This window comes from Lucilia cuprina, chromosome 3, assembly GCF_022045245.1.
Source record: "Lucilia cuprina isolate Lc7/37 chromosome 3, ASM2204524v1, whole genome shotgun sequence".
NCBI classification, from domain to species: Eukaryota; Metazoa; Arthropoda; class Insecta; order Diptera; family Calliphoridae; genus Lucilia; species Lucilia cuprina.
Genome location: NC_060951.1, coordinates 25,554,094 through 25,574,075, shown reverse-complemented (window position 1 = coordinate 25,574,075; position 19,982 = coordinate 25,554,094). Strand labels below are relative to the sequence as shown.

The window sequence follows — 19,982 nt, the reverse complement described above, 5'->3', positions numbered from 1 at the left end:
GACTAGACTATAGACTAGACTATAGACTAGACTATAGACTAGACTATAGACTAGACTATAGACTAGACTATAGACAATACTATAGACTAGACTATAGACTAGACTATAAACTAGATTATAGACTCAAACGTGTAAAACGTAAAAAAAGCTTATACATATATCTAATCCGAAGAAGTACATCTAGAACTTTATCTGGCCTGCTGTGCGATCTTTCACCAGTGCCATAGCTGGGAATCGAGCCCACCACTTCCGGTCTATTAAACTAGAACACTTAATATTAACCTAACGGATTGCCGCTTACCTTCCTCACAAATAACTTTCACTAAATATTGCTTGATATAAACCAATTTTAATACCAAATTTTATACGTAAACGCTTATTTATTTCTCTTACGAAAAATTTGTTTAACCTGCAGAAAAAAGAATTTCAATCAAACTTCCTTGATGTCGTATTTCAATCATTTGCACAGGTGAGTTTATAAAATTTTTTTGGAACTTATTTTACTTTGATTTAATCCAGATTGTGTGTATTTAATTTATATAAAAATGTTTTAAAATTTATGAAAAAAGAAATTGTTTATTTTGCTGTAAATTTAAATGGAATATATGAGATTCGGGCTAAAAGCAATAAAACAAATAATTCCCTGCAATCCTGTTTATAACGGATGCTGCAAATAAATAATTTTTGTTAAAATTTTTCTTTTAAGTTTTTTTTTTCTGGAGATATTTATTTGTTTAACGATTTTAATCTTGTAGAAAAAAAAATTAAAATTTTTGTTATAATTAGCATTTAATTAAATTCGTTTATAATGATTTGCTTAAATTTTTGCTGAATCAAATATTTGATGTTTGAACGTTTATATTTGAAATGGATTCTTAAGAAATTTATAAATTTGTTTTTGCTTAAAATGAATCAGTTTAACTGGTGTCAATAAAATTTGGGGTTATTATAATAAATCTTTTTTTTTTGGGAGGGAGAATTAATTAAAAACTTGTAAGTGTTAAATTTTATACACCAAACTGACAAGTAACTCTGGAGAATAAATTGAATAATTGAATTAATTTGAATATATTTTGATAATTAATTAAAACCTTAACGAGCTGCTAGAGAGTCGAGATGAGTAGAAAATGCCACGCCTATTTTTAAATTTTGAAATTTATATGATTTTATTAAATGGTATTTGAAACATAGTTTATGACTTAATTTTCTTTCTATTTTACCGCTAGTTGTTTATAACCATTCACTTAACATTTAACTGAGAAACTTAACCTTATTATAAAACAAGCAATTAATTAAATAATCGTCATATTATTTTAAATTGTTTATAAACATTTCACATAACCTTGAAGTTTTGAAATGAAGTACATAGATTTTTTTCTGACAGCTCACTTGACACTTGTAAACAGCATTTCAAATCCTTAAGAGATAAACTTAATGTAATTTGTTAAATATATAATTTATAAACAATTTTATAAATTATGATAAATATTAATTAAACAGAAGTTTATGGCCTCCAATTGAAATAAAATCAGAAAAAAAAATTGTTTTTCAACAACCAGAAAGCCGCTCAAATCCACCAGAATACAGCAAAACAAATTAAGAATTCAAAAAAAAATCATTAAATTTTTAATTATTTATATTGTGCGATTTAATTTGCCAACTGAGCAAAACAATTACAAGGCGCTCTGCTCGTTATTAAAAAGAGGTTCTTGATTTTATTTATGACAGTTTAAGTTTAATTTTTCTTTTTTCATTACCGAACAAATTCAAATTCAAATCGATAAAATGTTGATGGTTTTTGAAAGATTTATTCAGTTACAATGAAATTTCCTGCCGCCAACACATTATTACAATCTTTTCACGACACCACCACCATTATCATCATTCATTTATTGAAAATTTTTGTTAATAATTTAGGATTTACTTCAGTTATTTTTTGTGTTTTTTTGTTTGGTTTTGATTGGCAAATTTATTATGCGGTTTAAATATTTGTTTCTTGTGTATTTTTAATTGTTAGTGATTCATTTAATTTTACAAAAAAGCAACTTTTGTGGAATTTGAACAAGGCCTTTGTTATGGCGGTGGCAAGCGCAGAAGAAGCGATTAAAGGATGCGATAAATATTTACTAAGCGACCTAATTAAAGTTGTGATTTAAAGGAGAAAGTTTTACAGAATGTTATAATCAAAGAAAAGGAATGAGAGAGAAATTAATTACAGTTTTAAAAAAGTTTTAGAATGACTAAAAAAATCTTTAAAAATTAGTTTAAATACTGTAAAATATGGGATTTTATTTTAAGTAATTAAAAAAAACTTAACAATTTTTAATTTAAACTTTTTGGAAAGTATTTAGCCTTAAGCTGGTAAATATTTAAAATATTTATATATATTTGTATACTTGTTATAAATCCGTCGAAAGAAATCCATTTCAAAGACACCTGGTCGAACTTGAACTATAACGGCAATAACTCATTTACCCGATTAATTTGTATACAACTAAATTACTTTATAACTTCCTTCTTGTAATTACTTAAATCACTAGTTATTTGTCTTAAAATAATGTATTAAAATGCTAATGAATAAATAGTTAAAAGTGGCTTAACTTAATACTTTTCAGTGGAGGTACAAGAAGTCGTTTGATTAAACGAAATATCGAATCATGGACAAACTCGATTGTCAAACAAATGGTCATTCGACTAAAACCTTCATAATTTAAAATGGATGGATTTTCAGTGGATTTTCAGTGGAGGTACAAGAAGTCGTTTGATTAAACGAAATATCGAAACATGGACAAACTCGATTGTCAAACAAATGGTCATTCGACTAAAATCTTCATAATTTAAAATGGATGGACTAAACCCTACATCACTATGATGAGAAGAGCATTATGCGTATGTGCTGATGTTTAAAACAGACAAAAATATTGGTCCTATCAATCGGCTCAGAGTCACTTTCTGTGTCAATTTAGCTATGTCCGTCTTTCCGTTTATCAGTATGTCCATTTAACAATGCACACACTAAAAATCGCAATATGTTCTTTTTTAAAATCGGTCGATTTTGAGTTGGTTCGTTTTGAATTAGTCATTAATCTCTTAAGAGTAATTTTAAAATCATTTAATTAAAATAACAATCGAGGATCTTTGAAAAGGTGATTTGAGAATCAATTTTCAGTTTTATAAATTTTCAGTTTGTTTTTAGTTTTATCAACAGATTTTGAATCAGTCATAGATCTTTGTAAGGATCTGTTGCAAAATTCAGTGATTGTGGATTTTTGAATAGATGTTTAGGTTAAAGAATTATAAATCATGAAGATATTCATACAACCGGGCCATTTGTACACTATTTTAGTTTGAGGGCTCTTGCTTAAAGTGGAACGAGACACAAAAGGTAACAATACTGACGATACTTTAGCGAAAGCTGGACATTCAGTGGTGACCCAATATCGGCTATTAAGAAACGCATATTTGTTACATGTTACAATTTAGCTCAAGACAGCAGCTCTCAAGAGCATGTAAGGATGCTTTGTCCGCGCATGTATCTTCATAGAACTAAAAGCAAATTAGGAAACCATGCGAGTCGCATAGGTCTTCAATATGACAACTTCTGTATTAGCTGTCAGAACGAGGAGAAGAAAACAAATAGTCATCTTCTGTTTAACTGTCCGTCCTTAAAAACGATTCCCTATCAAATGATGATGTTGTCACATTTCTCTGATCTATCTGATCTGCATTCTTAAAACTATCAAATTGGGTGTGAATTTGATTTCCATTACTCTCTTTCCATCTCTGTTTACTTCTGTCATATTTATTGCCTTCTCTTTAATACTTCTCTTTCACCTCTGTCTCTCTCTCTCTTTCTTTAGAAAGATGCTTAAAGTGGACGGGGACACAAACGGCAACAGTATTGCCAATACTTTGGCGAAAGATGCGACTCTGTTTACTTCTGTCATCTTTATTCTCTTAATATTTCTCCTTCACCTTTCTCTCTCTTACTCTCTTTCTTTAGAAACATTACAAAAGACTCATAGCACTCAAGTAAAGCTTATTTTTGCCAAAGAGAAGTCTGTATAAACTAACCTTTTCCAAAATCAAGATCTTTTAACGATGAATTTTGAATAAATGACGCAGCAAAAACTCGATAATGGGTTGTACTTCCATAACCACTTACTTTTCAATGACTATTTACTTGTCGTCTGCATTACTTTGTAGTACTCGAGTAATGACTTTATTTTAATCTGATATAAAAGCTTTGTCATTTTTTTGCACATCGAGCGTACAGTTGCCTCCATAACCTTCTTAAAATGCTAATGGAGAAGTAGTGGAAAGAGGTGTTATTAGCATTTAAAATCATTACTTTTCAATGTAAGGGATTATGCTGTAGATATATAATGCTTTAATTTTTATCAGTTGTGAATCCTTATACATATAGATAAGTTTCGTAGCAACTTTTGATCTTTACTAAGATTAATTTCCACATCAATTGCGAACATTTTTATAATTGGATTCAAAATTAATCGTAAATTTTTTTTTTCAATTTATAAAAATAATCATGAAATTTTTTTTTTTTAAATTTCATAACATCTTCATAGTATTGAAGAAGATTTTCAAACTTTCGACATGCATTAAACTTTTGAATACAAAAATTTTAAAACTTTACTTTTAAAAGTGACCACTTAAAACGAGTCCCAATTGACTTAATTTATGCATATAAAAATAATTTATTAAAATAATAAGAAAACAAAACACTTGTCGTTTGTTTATTGTAACAATAAATAACAAAATTTACAAAAATTAATTCAAAATATAATGCAATTGTTAACAAAATATTATCTTCATCGAAAAGAAAAAAACACAGACGGTAATCCTAAGGGGTCTAACATATACATACAAGAAATTATAATAAAACAAATCAGTTGATCAGGCAAAAAGCATGACATTAACACCACCCTCTATTAATTAACATATTGTTTAAACAATTTTGTTTATTTTTTATTTAAGTTAAAAGTACAACACACTACACTTGTGTATCATTAGCTAAAAAGGAAAAAAAACTAAAACAAAATAAATAAAATCTTATGAAAAAAAGCAACAAAAGTTGCATGTAACTATTGTATCGTAAATAAATTGAAAACAAAAACAACCACAAAATGGTCTCTTGTGTTACGACTAAAATCATTGACATCATTGTTCCCTTTTTGTTTTAATTTGAAACTACTAAAAAAAATAATTTATTTATTTATTGTTTTTTATGGTCCTCTCTATCGTTGCTTGCAATCAGCCCGACACAGACTGACTGGGGCGACGAGATTCCCAAAAAAAATTAAATTGTTTAATGCCATTAATTCATTTAAAAGTAAATAAACATTAAATATATTTTACTTATTCATTATTTGGCTTAAATTTGCCACGAGTTTGTAGCAGTTTTATTGTATGTAGTAAAATGTTTGTTGCTGATGCTGCAGATGCTATAGTTGCAAAATTTTTTTTGCTGTTGTTATTTTAATCGTCTATAGATTTTTTTATTTCTAGCTCACTTGTGTATTTGTTGTATTTAATGAATTTAGTTTAGTTAAAAAAAAAAACTAAAATAAAATTGCGAAAAAAAGTTTAATGAGAATATTTAAATGTTGCACACTGGCAGTGAAAAATTTACAAGATCGATTTAACAAATGTAAAGAAATATGTTGTAAAGTAATAAATATAGAAAGGTATTAAGATCACTGATCTTTGAGCTAGATCCGACATCATTTTTATGTATAGTACTTAATATAGAAACTTATCTTTGAGATAGATCCGACATCATTTCGATATTGATCTATCAAATTGATCGTGACTCCGCTCTCAATACTTCCCAAATGCATATACTGCGAAACAGTATACAGAAAGTGTATAGTTGTTGGTCATTTTTTTAGATAAAATGAAATATCAAGAGTAAAACCAAGATGTAGAAATGAGGCAACTTGTACTTAAACAACGAAGAAATGTTTTCATCAATTCAATTACAGTATACTTGCCATCGATCTATTAATATTCAATTTAATTCTATTAATGTTCAATGAACAATTTAATATTGATCAACAATTGTAGATCTTTATAAAGTCCGAAATAAATGTTAGGTCCTATTGTTAATCTTTGTCTCGTATATACAAATGTTTTCATCAATTCAATTACAATATACTTGCCATTGATCAATTGATCTCTAATTGCTGATCCCGATCTTTATTGTAGATCAACTGTATAACATTATATATAGTATCTAAACAGAACAGATTCCGCATCAATAGCATAGTCATATTTAATTCTATTAATATTCAATGAACAATTTAATATTGATCATCAATCGTAGGTCTTCATAAAGTCCGAAATAAATGTTAGGTCCTAGTGTTAATCTTAGTCTCGTATAGACGAATGTTTTCATCAATTCAATTACAGTATATTTGCCATCGATCAATTGATCTCTAATTGTTGTCCCTGATTTTTATTGTAGATCAATTGTATAACATTGTATATAGTATTTAAACAGATCAGTTTCAGCATCAATGGTATAGTCTTATTTAGTTTTGTTAATATTCAATGAAAAATTGTATGTTGTAGATCGTGAACTCTGTATAGACCATTTTAAATATTAATCCTAGGTCCAAGCGTCAATTCAATATACAGATTAATTTCGCCATTGTTAATAGATCGTAGTTCTTCATTTAAGTTAAAGTTTCGATTACGGATCTTTATATAGATCGCTTTCAATCGTATATCTTACATGGATCAATTTATGTAACTTATATAACCTGAAAGACTTTGAATGATCACTTGCTGACCCTTCAAACATTAATTCTAAATCTTTCATATAACAACTTTTTAGATCGTATAAAGATCAATATCAAAGTTAATTGCTAATTTTTATATGAATTTTTAATTGCTGATCTTTATTAATATAATTCCAATTGTATACCAGAAATCACTGATTAAGTGGAAGTTTTATAAGCCGTTTCGACTGCATCGGATATATACATAATATATCCGACTCGGTTGCATTGTTCATGTAACCGAGTGTCAAATATTGATATTTTTCAAATTCTATTAATGTGCAGAACTGTTTCTGAATGATTAGTTCTAAATTAGATATCAATTATTTAAGCAAATAATCAATAAAACATAATATTATTGACAAAAAGTTCAAAAGCTTGTGTTAGCGAAGGGCATGTTAATCATCTCATGCTGAAGCGCAACATATACTTAGTTGTCTCAATAATGATTTGTAGATACAACTAAAAAGGCAAAAAATGGTTTTGTAATTTTATTTTAAAACTTAAAATGCTCAATTTAAAATGTCGCTGCTAATGTGAACCATATGACAATCTTTTTTTTGCTAAAGCGAAACGAATTTTTAGTTGTCTCAATAAATATTTGTAAATAAAACTAAAACAGGATTTTTTGTGATTTAGCTTTAAAAACTATTAATTTTCAGTTTAAAACTTCTCTGCTAATGTAAACATTGTACTGAGCAATTAATTGTGATGTCATTAAAAAAACAAATGCATTTGTCACTTTATTCTTGAGGTGTTGAGGTATGATATAAAAAATATTTAAATTTTTGCCATGAAATTTTAAATTGGAACTTAAATTTACAATATAATTTTTCATTAATTAGAATTTTGTTTTATATTTCAAAACAGAAAGCATTAGGCAAAGAAAAATAGATTGCATTGTACTTTTCCGATTGCATTAATAAACTTTAACCTAATTTTGTAAAAATTGGCCAAATATGTAGTTTTATTAAGCAAACAGAACAAAAATATAGACCAAGACTTAAAATCCATTATGATTTTTAATTCCTCAGTTTATTTACAAAATAACAAGAAATATAAAATCTCCGGCAACAAAAATAATCTTTTGTAATTAATAATTTTTAATAAAAATGTTCAAAATATAAAACTTCAAATTGCTTTCTTTCTTATTTAAACACCCACCTTGCAACACAATTATTGTTTGGCATTCTGGTGAAATTTAATTAAAAAATTTTCCAGCTGAGATTTTCTTTTAATAAGCATTTATATGGTTTATTAAGAATAACGCAAGAAAGATTAAATTAATTGGACTTTTTTTAATTTGGAAATAAATTTTTAATGCTGACCAAAAAACTGGCCGCAGGAGAAGAGAATTCCAGCAGTTTTTTTCTTGTGCCATGGCTACAAATATTAAGTAGTAGATTGTTTATATTACATATAATTTAAAATTTGTTTTTAAAAGTGTTTATTTTACCAAAATTATACAATTTTTGGAATATTTTCATTTCCAAAAAAATTTAAAAAAAATTTAGATAATTTGTTTAACATTTTCATTGTTTATAGAGTATAGACAACAAAGTTCCTGCAAAAAAATTGTATAAAATTGTTTATAAACATACATTTTAAATGAAAAATAGAAATTTAAAATAAAACATTTTCTTTATCTGCGAATAAAAAAAGAGTTCAATTGAAAATTTCAATTTGAAATAAATATTATTTTAAACAAATGGTCAATTTGTTAAAATAGTAGAATGGCTACATTTTAATTTAATTTTAAAATTAAACTCAAGCTATAATTACGTCATTAGTTTGTTTAGATAATAAATTTCAAAGAAAATAAAAATTTATAATAATTTATGTGAAAACCTATTCATTGAAGGCGAAATATATGTATGTATGCATATGTTTTTGCGCTTTTCCGTAAATAATGTTGCTAAAATTGTTTATAAACAAATTTGGTTGTTTTTTCAACAGAAAATGGTTAAATGAATCATTTTGTTTAATTAAAAAATCAATTATTTCTTGATTAATTTTTTTTTTAATAAAATTTTCCTCAAAGTTAATATTGGTTCTTAACTATGCCCAATAAACCCATTTCTGATGTAATTATACAGTCACTCTGTTACATTCCAACAAATTTTGTGCAAATTATGAAGAACTCGCAATTTTTGACAATAATTGAGACAACCAAACAATAAAAGTAAGAATGTCGTCATTTTAAGGAATTTCGAAATATTACGAACTGGAACACAATAATATTATTTTTCAAAACTTTGGATTTCTCTTAAAACCGGAAACTGTAGAAAATTATAATCAAAGATGTCTTTAGAAAACTGTCTCCATAAATTAAACCAGATCAAACCATTGATCTGGTTATAAGTAGAACTTCAGACTGCTTAACACATTCTTATCTCATCGTTTCATCGGGCTTATGCTATAGTGTACATCCGATCCAAATAACTAGTTCTGTTTCATTGTTCAATCACAATCGATATCGAAAAGTCATGAAAGCTTAGAGTACTGGATAGCTTTCATATAAGGATTATAATACCCAACGATTTTTAGTCATTCTTGTTTTTTGGATAATGAAGGTTCCTACCCGAACTAAATTCGTTAGTGAAGTTTTTGGTTCAGTCACGATCGACAACAATTTTTCTTATATATATATTTTTTTTTTTGCAATATTCGACAGCAAAAGTTTCCCTTCGTTTAAACGTGTTAGTGGCGGAGATTCTTTTAACAACTCATAATAATATTCATGAAAATTTTCCTTCACTTAAACGTGATAGTGAGAGAGAATGTTTTGTTTGTTAGCAGAGAGTTTGATTCAGTCACGATCGACAACGACAATGCATACTTCCAGTGTTCGATAATAAACTAAAGAATAAGTTCTGTTTCTTAATCACAACCGATACCGAGGAGATATGAAAGTTTAGAGTCATAGATAACTTCCATACAATCTTACAACAGCTTATAATACCCAACGACTCTTAGTAATTTTAACTTGTTCATGAATGTTTCTCCCCAAATCAAATTCGTAGGTGAATAGTTTGATTTAGTAACGATCGATAATGATAATATTTATTAAATATTTTACAAAATTTGATAGCATAGGTTCCTTTCCACTTAAACGTAGTAGTGGGGAGATTGTTCTTACTCTTTGTTAGCAGAAAGTTTGGTTCAGTCACGATCGACAATGAGAGTATTTTCAAACTTGTTTACAATTTTCGATAGTAAAAGTTTCCCTTCGCTAAAATGCGGTAATGAAAAGATTGTTCTAAGTACTTAAGTTCCTTTGCGATCACAACTATAAAGATTCTTAACTGTCAAAGCCTGGAATTCAAAATAGATTCCCGTTTTTATGCGCTGTTAAATAGTGTATGTTGCACTTCTTTTTATTCACTTAAAGAGCACAAATTCTTTGATTTGTATGATTTACGTTTAATCCTTATTTATTGGTCTAAAAGTAGAGGAATCGAAATGTGCATATATATCATATTCTTTACAACATAATCTGCAGGAAATCGTGCGATACAGTTTTGAACCTTAATTTAAGATTCCAGAGAATTGTTTGTTGTTTTTCTCAATGAGCTGATAATGCTGAAGATCAGCAGTATTGAGAAGCTTCTATAAGCTTCTAATATTTTGCACTATCGGACACTACATCCAACTGTGGAAATGTTGACCAATTTTATATGATTATGGGAAAGTGATGATATTTCAAGAAAATTATTATATAATGGTAATTGAAAGAGATATTATGACATCGAATTCTAGTGTTCATATATGATTTATGAGATGATTTCTTGAGATTCCGATTTTAACAAAATATCAACGTAGAACTTTGAATTTTTCCGAGAATTTGAAAGAAACGCTAGAAACTGCTTGTAAATAACTTTCTATATTACTATTTGATCTCGTTACCATCGATGCCGAGAACCTATGACATCATTGGATTATCAATTAGTGCCACGTTTTGGGAAGTATACATTAAGACATCACATCCTAGAGTTCTGCGATCATATATGATTTATGAAATAATTTCTTCAGATTCCGATTTAAACAAAATATCAACATGTAGAACTTTGAATTGGTCCGAGAGTTTAAAAGAAACGCTATAAACTGCTTGTAGATAACTTTCTATATTACTATTTGAAATCGTTACGATCGGTGCCGAGAAGCTTTGACAGCTTTGGATTATCAATTAGTACAGCTTTAATGTTCCACGTAAATAAACGATTTGGACACTAATGTTTTTTTGAGGAACTACTACTCCAAGTGATTAAGATTTACGATATTTATAATAAGTGTTTATTTATGGTGGACCCAAAATCCTTATATAAATAATTTTAACTTAATAATTGCTTCAAACGAACATATGAAAACTTTGTTTAGAATCAATGGTTCTGTTTTTTGGAGGAAATGAATGAGCCAAAGTAGTAAGACCAGAGAGTGTAGAGCTTTTTAAAGAGTTTTATTTAAATTTCGTGACAAATAAGAATATTTGGCTGAACTTTTTTTTGTCTTAGTGAAATCTTTAGAACCTTTTTCGCCGTTACTTTCTTTATTTGAGGCTCATCAGATATTGTTCTTTGTCTTCAAATTTTATTTTTTGTTAAATAAAAAAATCTCACAACTTAAAGTTAAATTCTTAAAATTAATGTTTACTCACGTTTACAGACACGACGATGATTAAGAGGTTTAGTAGGGTCACGATAAAAGCCCTCCTTACAATAGTGACAATGACGACCCGTTGTTGAGTGACGACAATTTTGGCAAACACCACCGGATACACGTCCGGATAGTTTAAATAGTTCCATATTGAAGCGACATTGACGAGCATGATTATTACAGTTGCAAACTGAAAGAGAGAGAGAAATAAGAAAATGATATGAGCAATTTAAGTTCTAATTAGATAATATTGGGCAAAGAATGAATAAGTTCATAAAACACCTTGCTAAAAATTTTTCTTAAATAATGTAATTTATAAATTTCGTAATCCCATGTCTTGTTCTCAAAATATTATAAAATCAAGAAAATTATGTACAATGTCTTCAACAATTTATATTTATTGCACAAACACTTGTAATAATTTGTAAATGCATGTAAATGTTTATGAAAACACATTACAAAAAAAAAGAAAAAATCTGCTTGAATTTTGTTTTTTTTTGTAGATTTTTTTATTGTAAAACTAGCAACAAAAAATTAATTAATTTAATGTATTTTTACTGTCCATGTTCTTTAACACACGCACATGTTTGAGGCCAACATTGGACAAGCCATACGACAACGAATGTATGCAAAACATGTTGGCTAGAGAACAAGGTGCTGAAAATACATACTAGACAATTTTACGTTTTTTTTTATTCTCAGCCCACAACCCACGGAAATTAAAACTGAAGAAAGAAGAAACAACGACCCAAAAGTAACCACACAAAGAACGACGACACAACTAATTAAAGATTTACAACGAAAACAAAAGTGTGAATTGAACATGAAGTGAATATGAACGAAAAACAAAAAAAACATGAATGGAAATAAAAAGAAAATTATGCAATTTTAGAATAAATATCGCGCGACAAATAAAAAAATAAGCAACAGAGGAGTAAAAACAATGTACACGCTTTATTTTATTAAGGCCAAGAAAATAAAATCACAAAACTAAACAGAAACCAAAAATAAAATATATATATTTTTACAACGTCTCTGTGACGTGTTGCATCTGCAATATATAGGCAATAAAAATGGTACAACTTTTAATATTGAAATTTAATGAAATTTTATTAAAAAGTAACAAACTATAGCCGTACTTTTATTGAGTTAATCTAGTAAGTTTGTGCAAATCGTTCAAGAACTCCAAACTAATTTTTATTAAGAGCAACAGCATATAGAGAATGGAAGGAGAACTAGTTAGGTAAAAAGATACTTAGTTGATTCGGTTAATCTACATGCATGACTGTCTAACCTACACTAGCCTAGGTATGTCTTATCTAGCGAAGACTAGTCTAGTCTATTCTTGTCTTGCCTTGTGTAGTCCAGTCTAGTATTTTGTAGTCAAGTCTAGTCTATAGTCTAATTTTTAGTCTAGTCTAATTTTTAGACTAGTCTAATTCTTAGTCTAGTCTATATTATTGTCTATAGTCTAGTCTATAGTCTATTCTATAGTCTAGTCTATATTCTAGTCTATAGTCTAGTCTATAGTCTAGTCTATAGTCTAGTCTATAATCTAGTCTATAGTCTAGGCTATAGTTAGTTAGTTAGTTAGTTAGTTAGTTAGTTAGTTAGTTAGTTAGTTAGTTAGTTAGTTTGAAAGGAGGATGTATACACATCAAATCCGAAGAAATACACCTAGGCCTCTATCGGGCCTGTTGTGCGCTCCTTAACCAGTGCCACGGGTGGGAATCGAACCCACCACCTTCGGTCTACCAGACTAGAACACTAACCACTAACCTACCGGAGGCCACTAGTCTAGTCTATAATCTAGTCTATAGTCTAGTCTATAGTCTAGTCTATAGTCTAGTCTATAGTCTAGTCTATAGTCTAGTCTATAGTCTAGTCTATAGTCTAGTCTATAGTCTAGTCTATAGTCCAGTCTATAGTCTAGTCTATAGTCTAGTCTATAGTGTAGTCTATAATCTAGTCTATAGTCTAGTTATAGTCTATTTTAAAATTTAAATTTTCCGGAAATGATGTCCTTGAACAATTTCTTTTTTTTCTATTTATTTTTGGGTACGATGCGATTACAGTTCTAAATTGTCGCTAATCTTACGTAGGAATATTAATATAGAAAATTGTTATCTGTAGGGTAAATTATACTTCTCGTAAACCTTTAATTCCTTATAAAGAAAATCAGACATTATTTTGATATGCGAAAAAACTCTACTATAGTTGGCGACAAGTTTTTTTTTTCACTATTGTAGCTCCCCTTGTTACAATATTTACTCACACTTAACAACAATTGCTGGCACTAGCAACAGCTGTCTGATATGACACATCTTGAATGGTGTGAAAAAAATTGCCTAAAGAATTTTTATAATAAACATTCTTTAAGAAATGAATGAATAGAATTGGGGCGTTGAACTGCGAAGAGGTAGCACTATATAACGATTTCTTCTATATATTTTATAAATTATTATAAATGTATAATATTGTATTTCATCCTGTAATAAATTTCATATATATGAACCACCACGCTAAAATCCTTAAGTTATGATATAGAGATGTAGATACAAGATCACCAAATCGATCCAGTAATCTATATTACCAAAAATTTCTTCCAATATTCGGAACACGTTTGAATCTAATAGAATACCACAGATGTGTTTTGTTTTTAAAATTTTGGGATGTAGAAGTGAAGCAGATCGAACGATCGGAGTAGATGTAGATGTGGAGAACAATTTCTAAGATCGGAGTTCAATTCTTTTCCGAAAAGAAAATATCTTTGTTGGAATTGACACATTTAAACGATTGTTGTCATGTCTGTTTATACTTAGTTGCATAACATATGTGATGCATATCAAACGATCAGTTAAAGTGTAGATCAAGAGAATAATACTAAAATCTAAGTTCAATACTTTTCAGGAATGAAAATGTCATTGGATATTATGTAAGTGTTTAGACCTAATTGTTTTTCATTAATATTATGATTTCAACATTTCGATATAATTCGTTGTTAATAACATGACCGATCAGAAAGAATCTAGCTCAAAAACTCAATTTTAGTTGTTGTGAAACAACTTCGAATGTAAATAGTCTGGACCTTTCCTGAACTTCTATTTAGACTTAACTCATGAAAAATTCGAAATCGTGATCAGTTTTGTTGTTTATCAGTTTTATTATAAATTGTCTTTACTGTACTTTCTCATACAGTTTTAAAACACTATTTACTCAATTTGTTCATATCGTATGCTGTTCTATATAAAATAAAATTATTTCAACTTATATTGTCAACACTTTACACGATGTTATTTTCAAATACTAATTTTATTCCCCATATATTACTGAATGATATATAAAAAAATTTTTAGAATTTTTACAAGATTTTTGCATGTTTTATTTTCAAGTAAATAATTCAAAAGTAGATTAACAAATGATTTATAAATGGCTTAAATATAAATAAAAAATAATTTATTTGCCAACATTAAATACAAACACTTAATATTTTATAAAAAAAAAGTTGCAAAAGATTTTGAAAAAAAACTAATTTCTTAGAAAACTAGGGGAACTTTAAAGTAAATTAAAATTATATTTCAAAAACTGAGGGGGTGATTATAAGTTAAACATTATTTTCAATTAAGTACTTTCAAAAAAAAAATTACATTAATTTTATATTTTTCATTTAATTTTTTCTTCTAACCCCTTATAAATTTCATAGTTTAGTTCTAATTAATTTTACTTAAAATTTAATTTATTCCCCTCCTAAAAAAACTATTTATTTTAAATAATTTATTTAGTATTTTTTTTTAATTCTCATGTGGCATTTTTAAACGAATTTTGAATATAAATTTATATTAAATAAATTTTAAATAAATCGTTTAACCAGACATCAGACTAATTTAATTAAGCGGCCAACAAACAACAAATATAAATGGTGGAATCTTGGTGGTAGCGCCACCAATATTTTGTGTGTGCAACACAATTAAATAATAATGAAATTATTTAAAATGCCACAAAATCAATGTCATGTAATACTCGCCTAATCTAGGGATAGACAAAATTAATAGCAAATAGCTATGAAATTAGTTGATAATATTGTTTTACATAAAAATTTATAGTGATAATATGATAACGTGACCATGGTGACAGTGGAATGAAGGGTGAGATACTAATTTACTTGTTAGTTGCTGAATAAACAAAAGACCAGAAAATGGCTTAAAGTTAGGATTATAATCTCGAATATAGACCAGATTATAAGCTCCACTGTAGACTTGATTACAGCTTCGACTATAGACTAGACTATAGTCTTAACTACAGAACAGACTAAAATGTTGACCATATATAGACTTGACTATTGTCTTTACTATAAAAATGTTAAAAGTCTTGACTATAGACCTGACTGTAGAATAAAATCTTGACTATAAAGCAGATTATAATCTTGAATAAACAGCAGACTAGATTATAGTCTTGACTATTGACCAGACTGTCATCTTGACTTGTCACACTATAATCTTGACTATAGACCACACTATAGTCTTGATTATAGACCAGACTATAGTCTTGACTATAGACCACACTGTAGTCTTGACTATAGACCACACTGTAGTCTTGACTATAGACCAGACTATAGTCTTGACTATAGACCACACTATAGTCTTGACTATAGACCACACTATAGTCTTGACTATAGACCACAGTATAGTCTTGACTATAGACCACAGTATAGTCTTGACTATAGACCAGACTATAGTCTTGACTATAGACCACACTATAGTCTTGACTATAGACCACACTATAGTCTTGACTATAGACCACACTATAGTCTTGACTATAGGCCACACTATAGTCTTGACTATAGACTATGTTCTTGACGATAGACCAGACAATACAATACAAAAGTCTTGACTAAAGAACAGACTTTAGTTTAAAACAGACTTTGGTCTATTGTAATGAGTAGAGATTAGACTATAGTCTTGTTAGATTATATACCAACCTATATACCAGACTATAGTCTTGATTATAGACTGAACTATAGTCTTGACTATAATCCCAACTATAGTTCCTACTATAGACCAGATTATATATAGTCTTGATTATAGATCATTTTATAGTATTACCTAAATCCCAGACTAAAATCTTTACTAAAGATCAAACAATAGTATGGCTTAGAGAACATGGACACTTCTTTTAGTTCATATTTTTACCCTTTTATTCATAATTAAATCATTTATTTTATTACTTAATTTCCCTTTCCCCTCTGGAAAAAACACCAAACATGACAAAAATAATTAATTATTTCATATTAAAAAAAACTGAAATATAAAAAAAATCAATCATTTTGAAGTTAAAGCGTTTGAGCCTGTGAACGTACGAATGAATAGTGGTCGTTAGGTCAACATCAACGCCATCATTACCACCATTAGGTATTTCAAACAACATCTTCCTCATCATTATTATTATAACGATTGTATAGGAAATATTTGTTAATATGCAGTAATAAACATTACTCAGAGGCTTTTTGTGTGTGTTTTTTTCTGTCGATAAATTTTTGTTTCTGTTGATTTCCTAAGACATTAATGATTTCATTACGTTTTGAAAACAAAAGCAGCAACTGAAGAAAAAACATACAAATAACGTTTCATATTAACTGTCGAAGTGTCGGTTTGTGTGTCTAAATATTTCACATTCATATAAATATGATTTTTGACATATTTATCGTTAGTGGCCATCAATAATAATGTTGTATGTTGCGTGTGTATGTGTGTTTTGTATATGAATCCCTTATGGGTATGCCATATAAAATACTTTCATTTGTTTTCCACTTACTCCCTCTTTCTCTTTTCACCAGTATTTAGACATTTTTCTTTATTTCTTGTAGTTGGTGTAGTTTTTCACACTTCCGTACAATTTTTAACTGTTTTTCATATAAAGTTAACAGTCGTTAGTTTATGATGGTCATTGGTTGCTGGTTGCCATGGAATATATTTTACCAATTTATATCAAAAGCATAAATGATGATGATGCTGTGCTATTTGTATCTTAGTGTGACCAGAGTGTATCGGTTTCATTCATTTCATATATAATTTCGTTTTAGTTTTTATTTATGTTTTTATGTTCATGTTTTTTGTTCCTATATTCCCCTTTTTATCTCTTAGTTTTTATGTGTGAATGTGTTTTTTTTCTTTTGGGAATTTCCCAGGGGTACTATTCAATTAACTATCCAAGAATTTATGTCTGGTTATGTGACGCATGGCATACCATTCGAGGATTTTTGTATAACTGTTAAAATATGTTTTTATTTTCTTGGTTTTATATTGAATTTGTGTATTAGAGAGTTTATTGAAATTCCAGTTAAATATTTGTTTTTGTTATATTAGATTGAATATAAATCATGAAATGGAATTTAAATATAACATTTTTATGATAATTTTTGGTTTAAAAATTATTTTCAATTTTTGACAGAAAAGAAAAATTTTAATAAAAAAATAATTACATTTAGCATTAGATTTAAAATAAGGTATTTAGAAAGTTTAAATAAAAAAATCTTATTTTTATAAACTTTTCTTTAACCTTTTTGACCTATTTTGATATTACATTTAATGGACTTTACTTCCCTTTTAACGAAATTTCCAGATTTAAAACTATAGCTTTTTGTAATCATCATTAAAACATGCAAAACTTTACAAATTAAATTGTATTTCAGTTTTTAAATTGTATTATAACAAAAAGCTTTTCTTAATAGAACTTATAAATTAAAAGCTTTTCTATACCAAAAGCTGATCAGAGACTGACAACTTTTCTTATGAAATTGATCTTAAACTAAGGGATCATGTATAAATATTTTATGTTTAAAGCTTTTTAAGCGAAAAGTTATCAAAAAATCATAATTTTTCAATATAGAAAAGGTTGATTAAAAACTGCTGTACTATTTATGACAATTGAAAGATTTTTTATAGCTTTCAGTAATATAAACTTTACCTATTTAAAAAAATTTGCTATAGAGAAAAGTTGTGAAATCATAAAACTATAACTTTGTATATTTCTTGACGCAATCTCTTAAGCTTTCTATATGACACATGAACTTTTGAACTATCTTAATATCAGTTGTAAGAATCAAAGCTTTTCCTAAGATATTCATTAACTATAAGACTGTCTGTGTAAAAAAGTGACCAGTTTCATTAATAACATTCCCCATAAAAATTATTAGAATTCTGATTAGTTACTTTAAAGAAAAGTTGATATCTTTTGATTAACATTATATCAGGGAAAACTTGTAAGTTTCCTTACAAAGTTTAAAAGCTTTATGTTTTTTTTTTTAAATTTATAACTTTCTATAAGACATTTATTATATAAAAAAATTTAACTTTTTCTTTAAAGCTTTTTTGATAATTTTTATCTATAGAAAATTTGTTCTGATTTGATTTAAACAAGCTTTCTTTTATAAAAAGCTTTTAACTTTTGATATACATAACTTTTTTATGAAAAGCTTTTCATATAAAAGAAAAGTAAATTTTTTAATTTTTCCCATAAGATTTTCGATTATAAACTATAAAGAAGAGTTGTTAGCTTCTGGTAAACTGTTACCAATCAATTTTTTGAATAAATTTCCCTACAATCTTTAAAAACTTTTCGTGATGAAACTTTTTTTGATGAAACTTTCTAAGACAACATTTTTATATCACAAAAGTTTTTTAATATAAAATAGTTTTTGTTACTCATCAACTTCTTCGTTTAAAGCTTTTATGAAAAGCTTTTCCTATAAAGAAAGAAAGTAAAGTTTTTAACTTTTCCTATAAAATTTCTGATCATATACAATAAAGAATAATTGTTAGCTTCTGGTAAACTGTTACTAATATTTTTTTTTAAATAAAAGTTGTGTATTTCACTACAAACTTTAAAAGCTTTTTATTTTTTGATAAAACTTTCTAGGACAACATTTTAATATAGAAATTGTTTTTGTTACTCATCAACTTCTTCTTTTAAAGCTTTTATGAAAAACTTTTCCTATAAAGAAAGGAATTTAAAAAATTTTTTAACTTTTCCCATAAAATTTTCGATCATATACTATAAAGAACAATTGTTAGCTTCTAGTAAACTGTTCAATCAATTTTTTTTAAATAAAATTTGTGTATTTCACTACAAATTTTAAAAGCTTTTTATTTTTTGATAAAACTTTCTAAGACAACATTTTAATATAAAAATAGCTTTTGTTATTAATTTGTCTTATAAATTCTGAGGGCTTTTGATCAAAAGTTTTAGATTAAATTATGATTTTTTTATTAACTTTTTTACATACTTAGAAAGAGTTGTTTGTTACTCATCATTTTTTTTTTTTTTTGAAAGTGAAACAAAATTACTTCTGTAAAACATTCTTTAGAAAAAAGTTATAATATATTAAAGCTTTTTCTAAAATCATTGTAATTTAAATAATTATATGTCTATTTACATTAACACCATACCGGTCATTTAACTTTCCCGCCAAAAATGAAAAGAAAAACATCCCTATCTATAATTAAAAATCTCCATAATATAGTTAATTTTTTT

The 19,982-nt window shown here is 27.5% G+C and overlaps 1 protein-coding gene across 2 annotated transcripts in view; it reads right to left on the bottom strand.

Moving 5' to 3' along the window:
- Nucleotides 1-19,982, bottom strand: part of LOC111679255 (netrin-A) — a 140,885-nt gene that overhangs the window by 21,784 nt on the left and 99,119 nt on the right. For both annotated transcript variants that reach the window (XM_046945984.1, XM_046945985.1), the window contains exon 3: nt 11,455-11,643. In XM_046945984.1, coding sequence (XP_046801940.1) covers nt 11,455-11,643 — 189 coding nt within the window. The remainder of the gene's footprint in view (nt 1-11,454; nt 11,644-19,982) is intronic.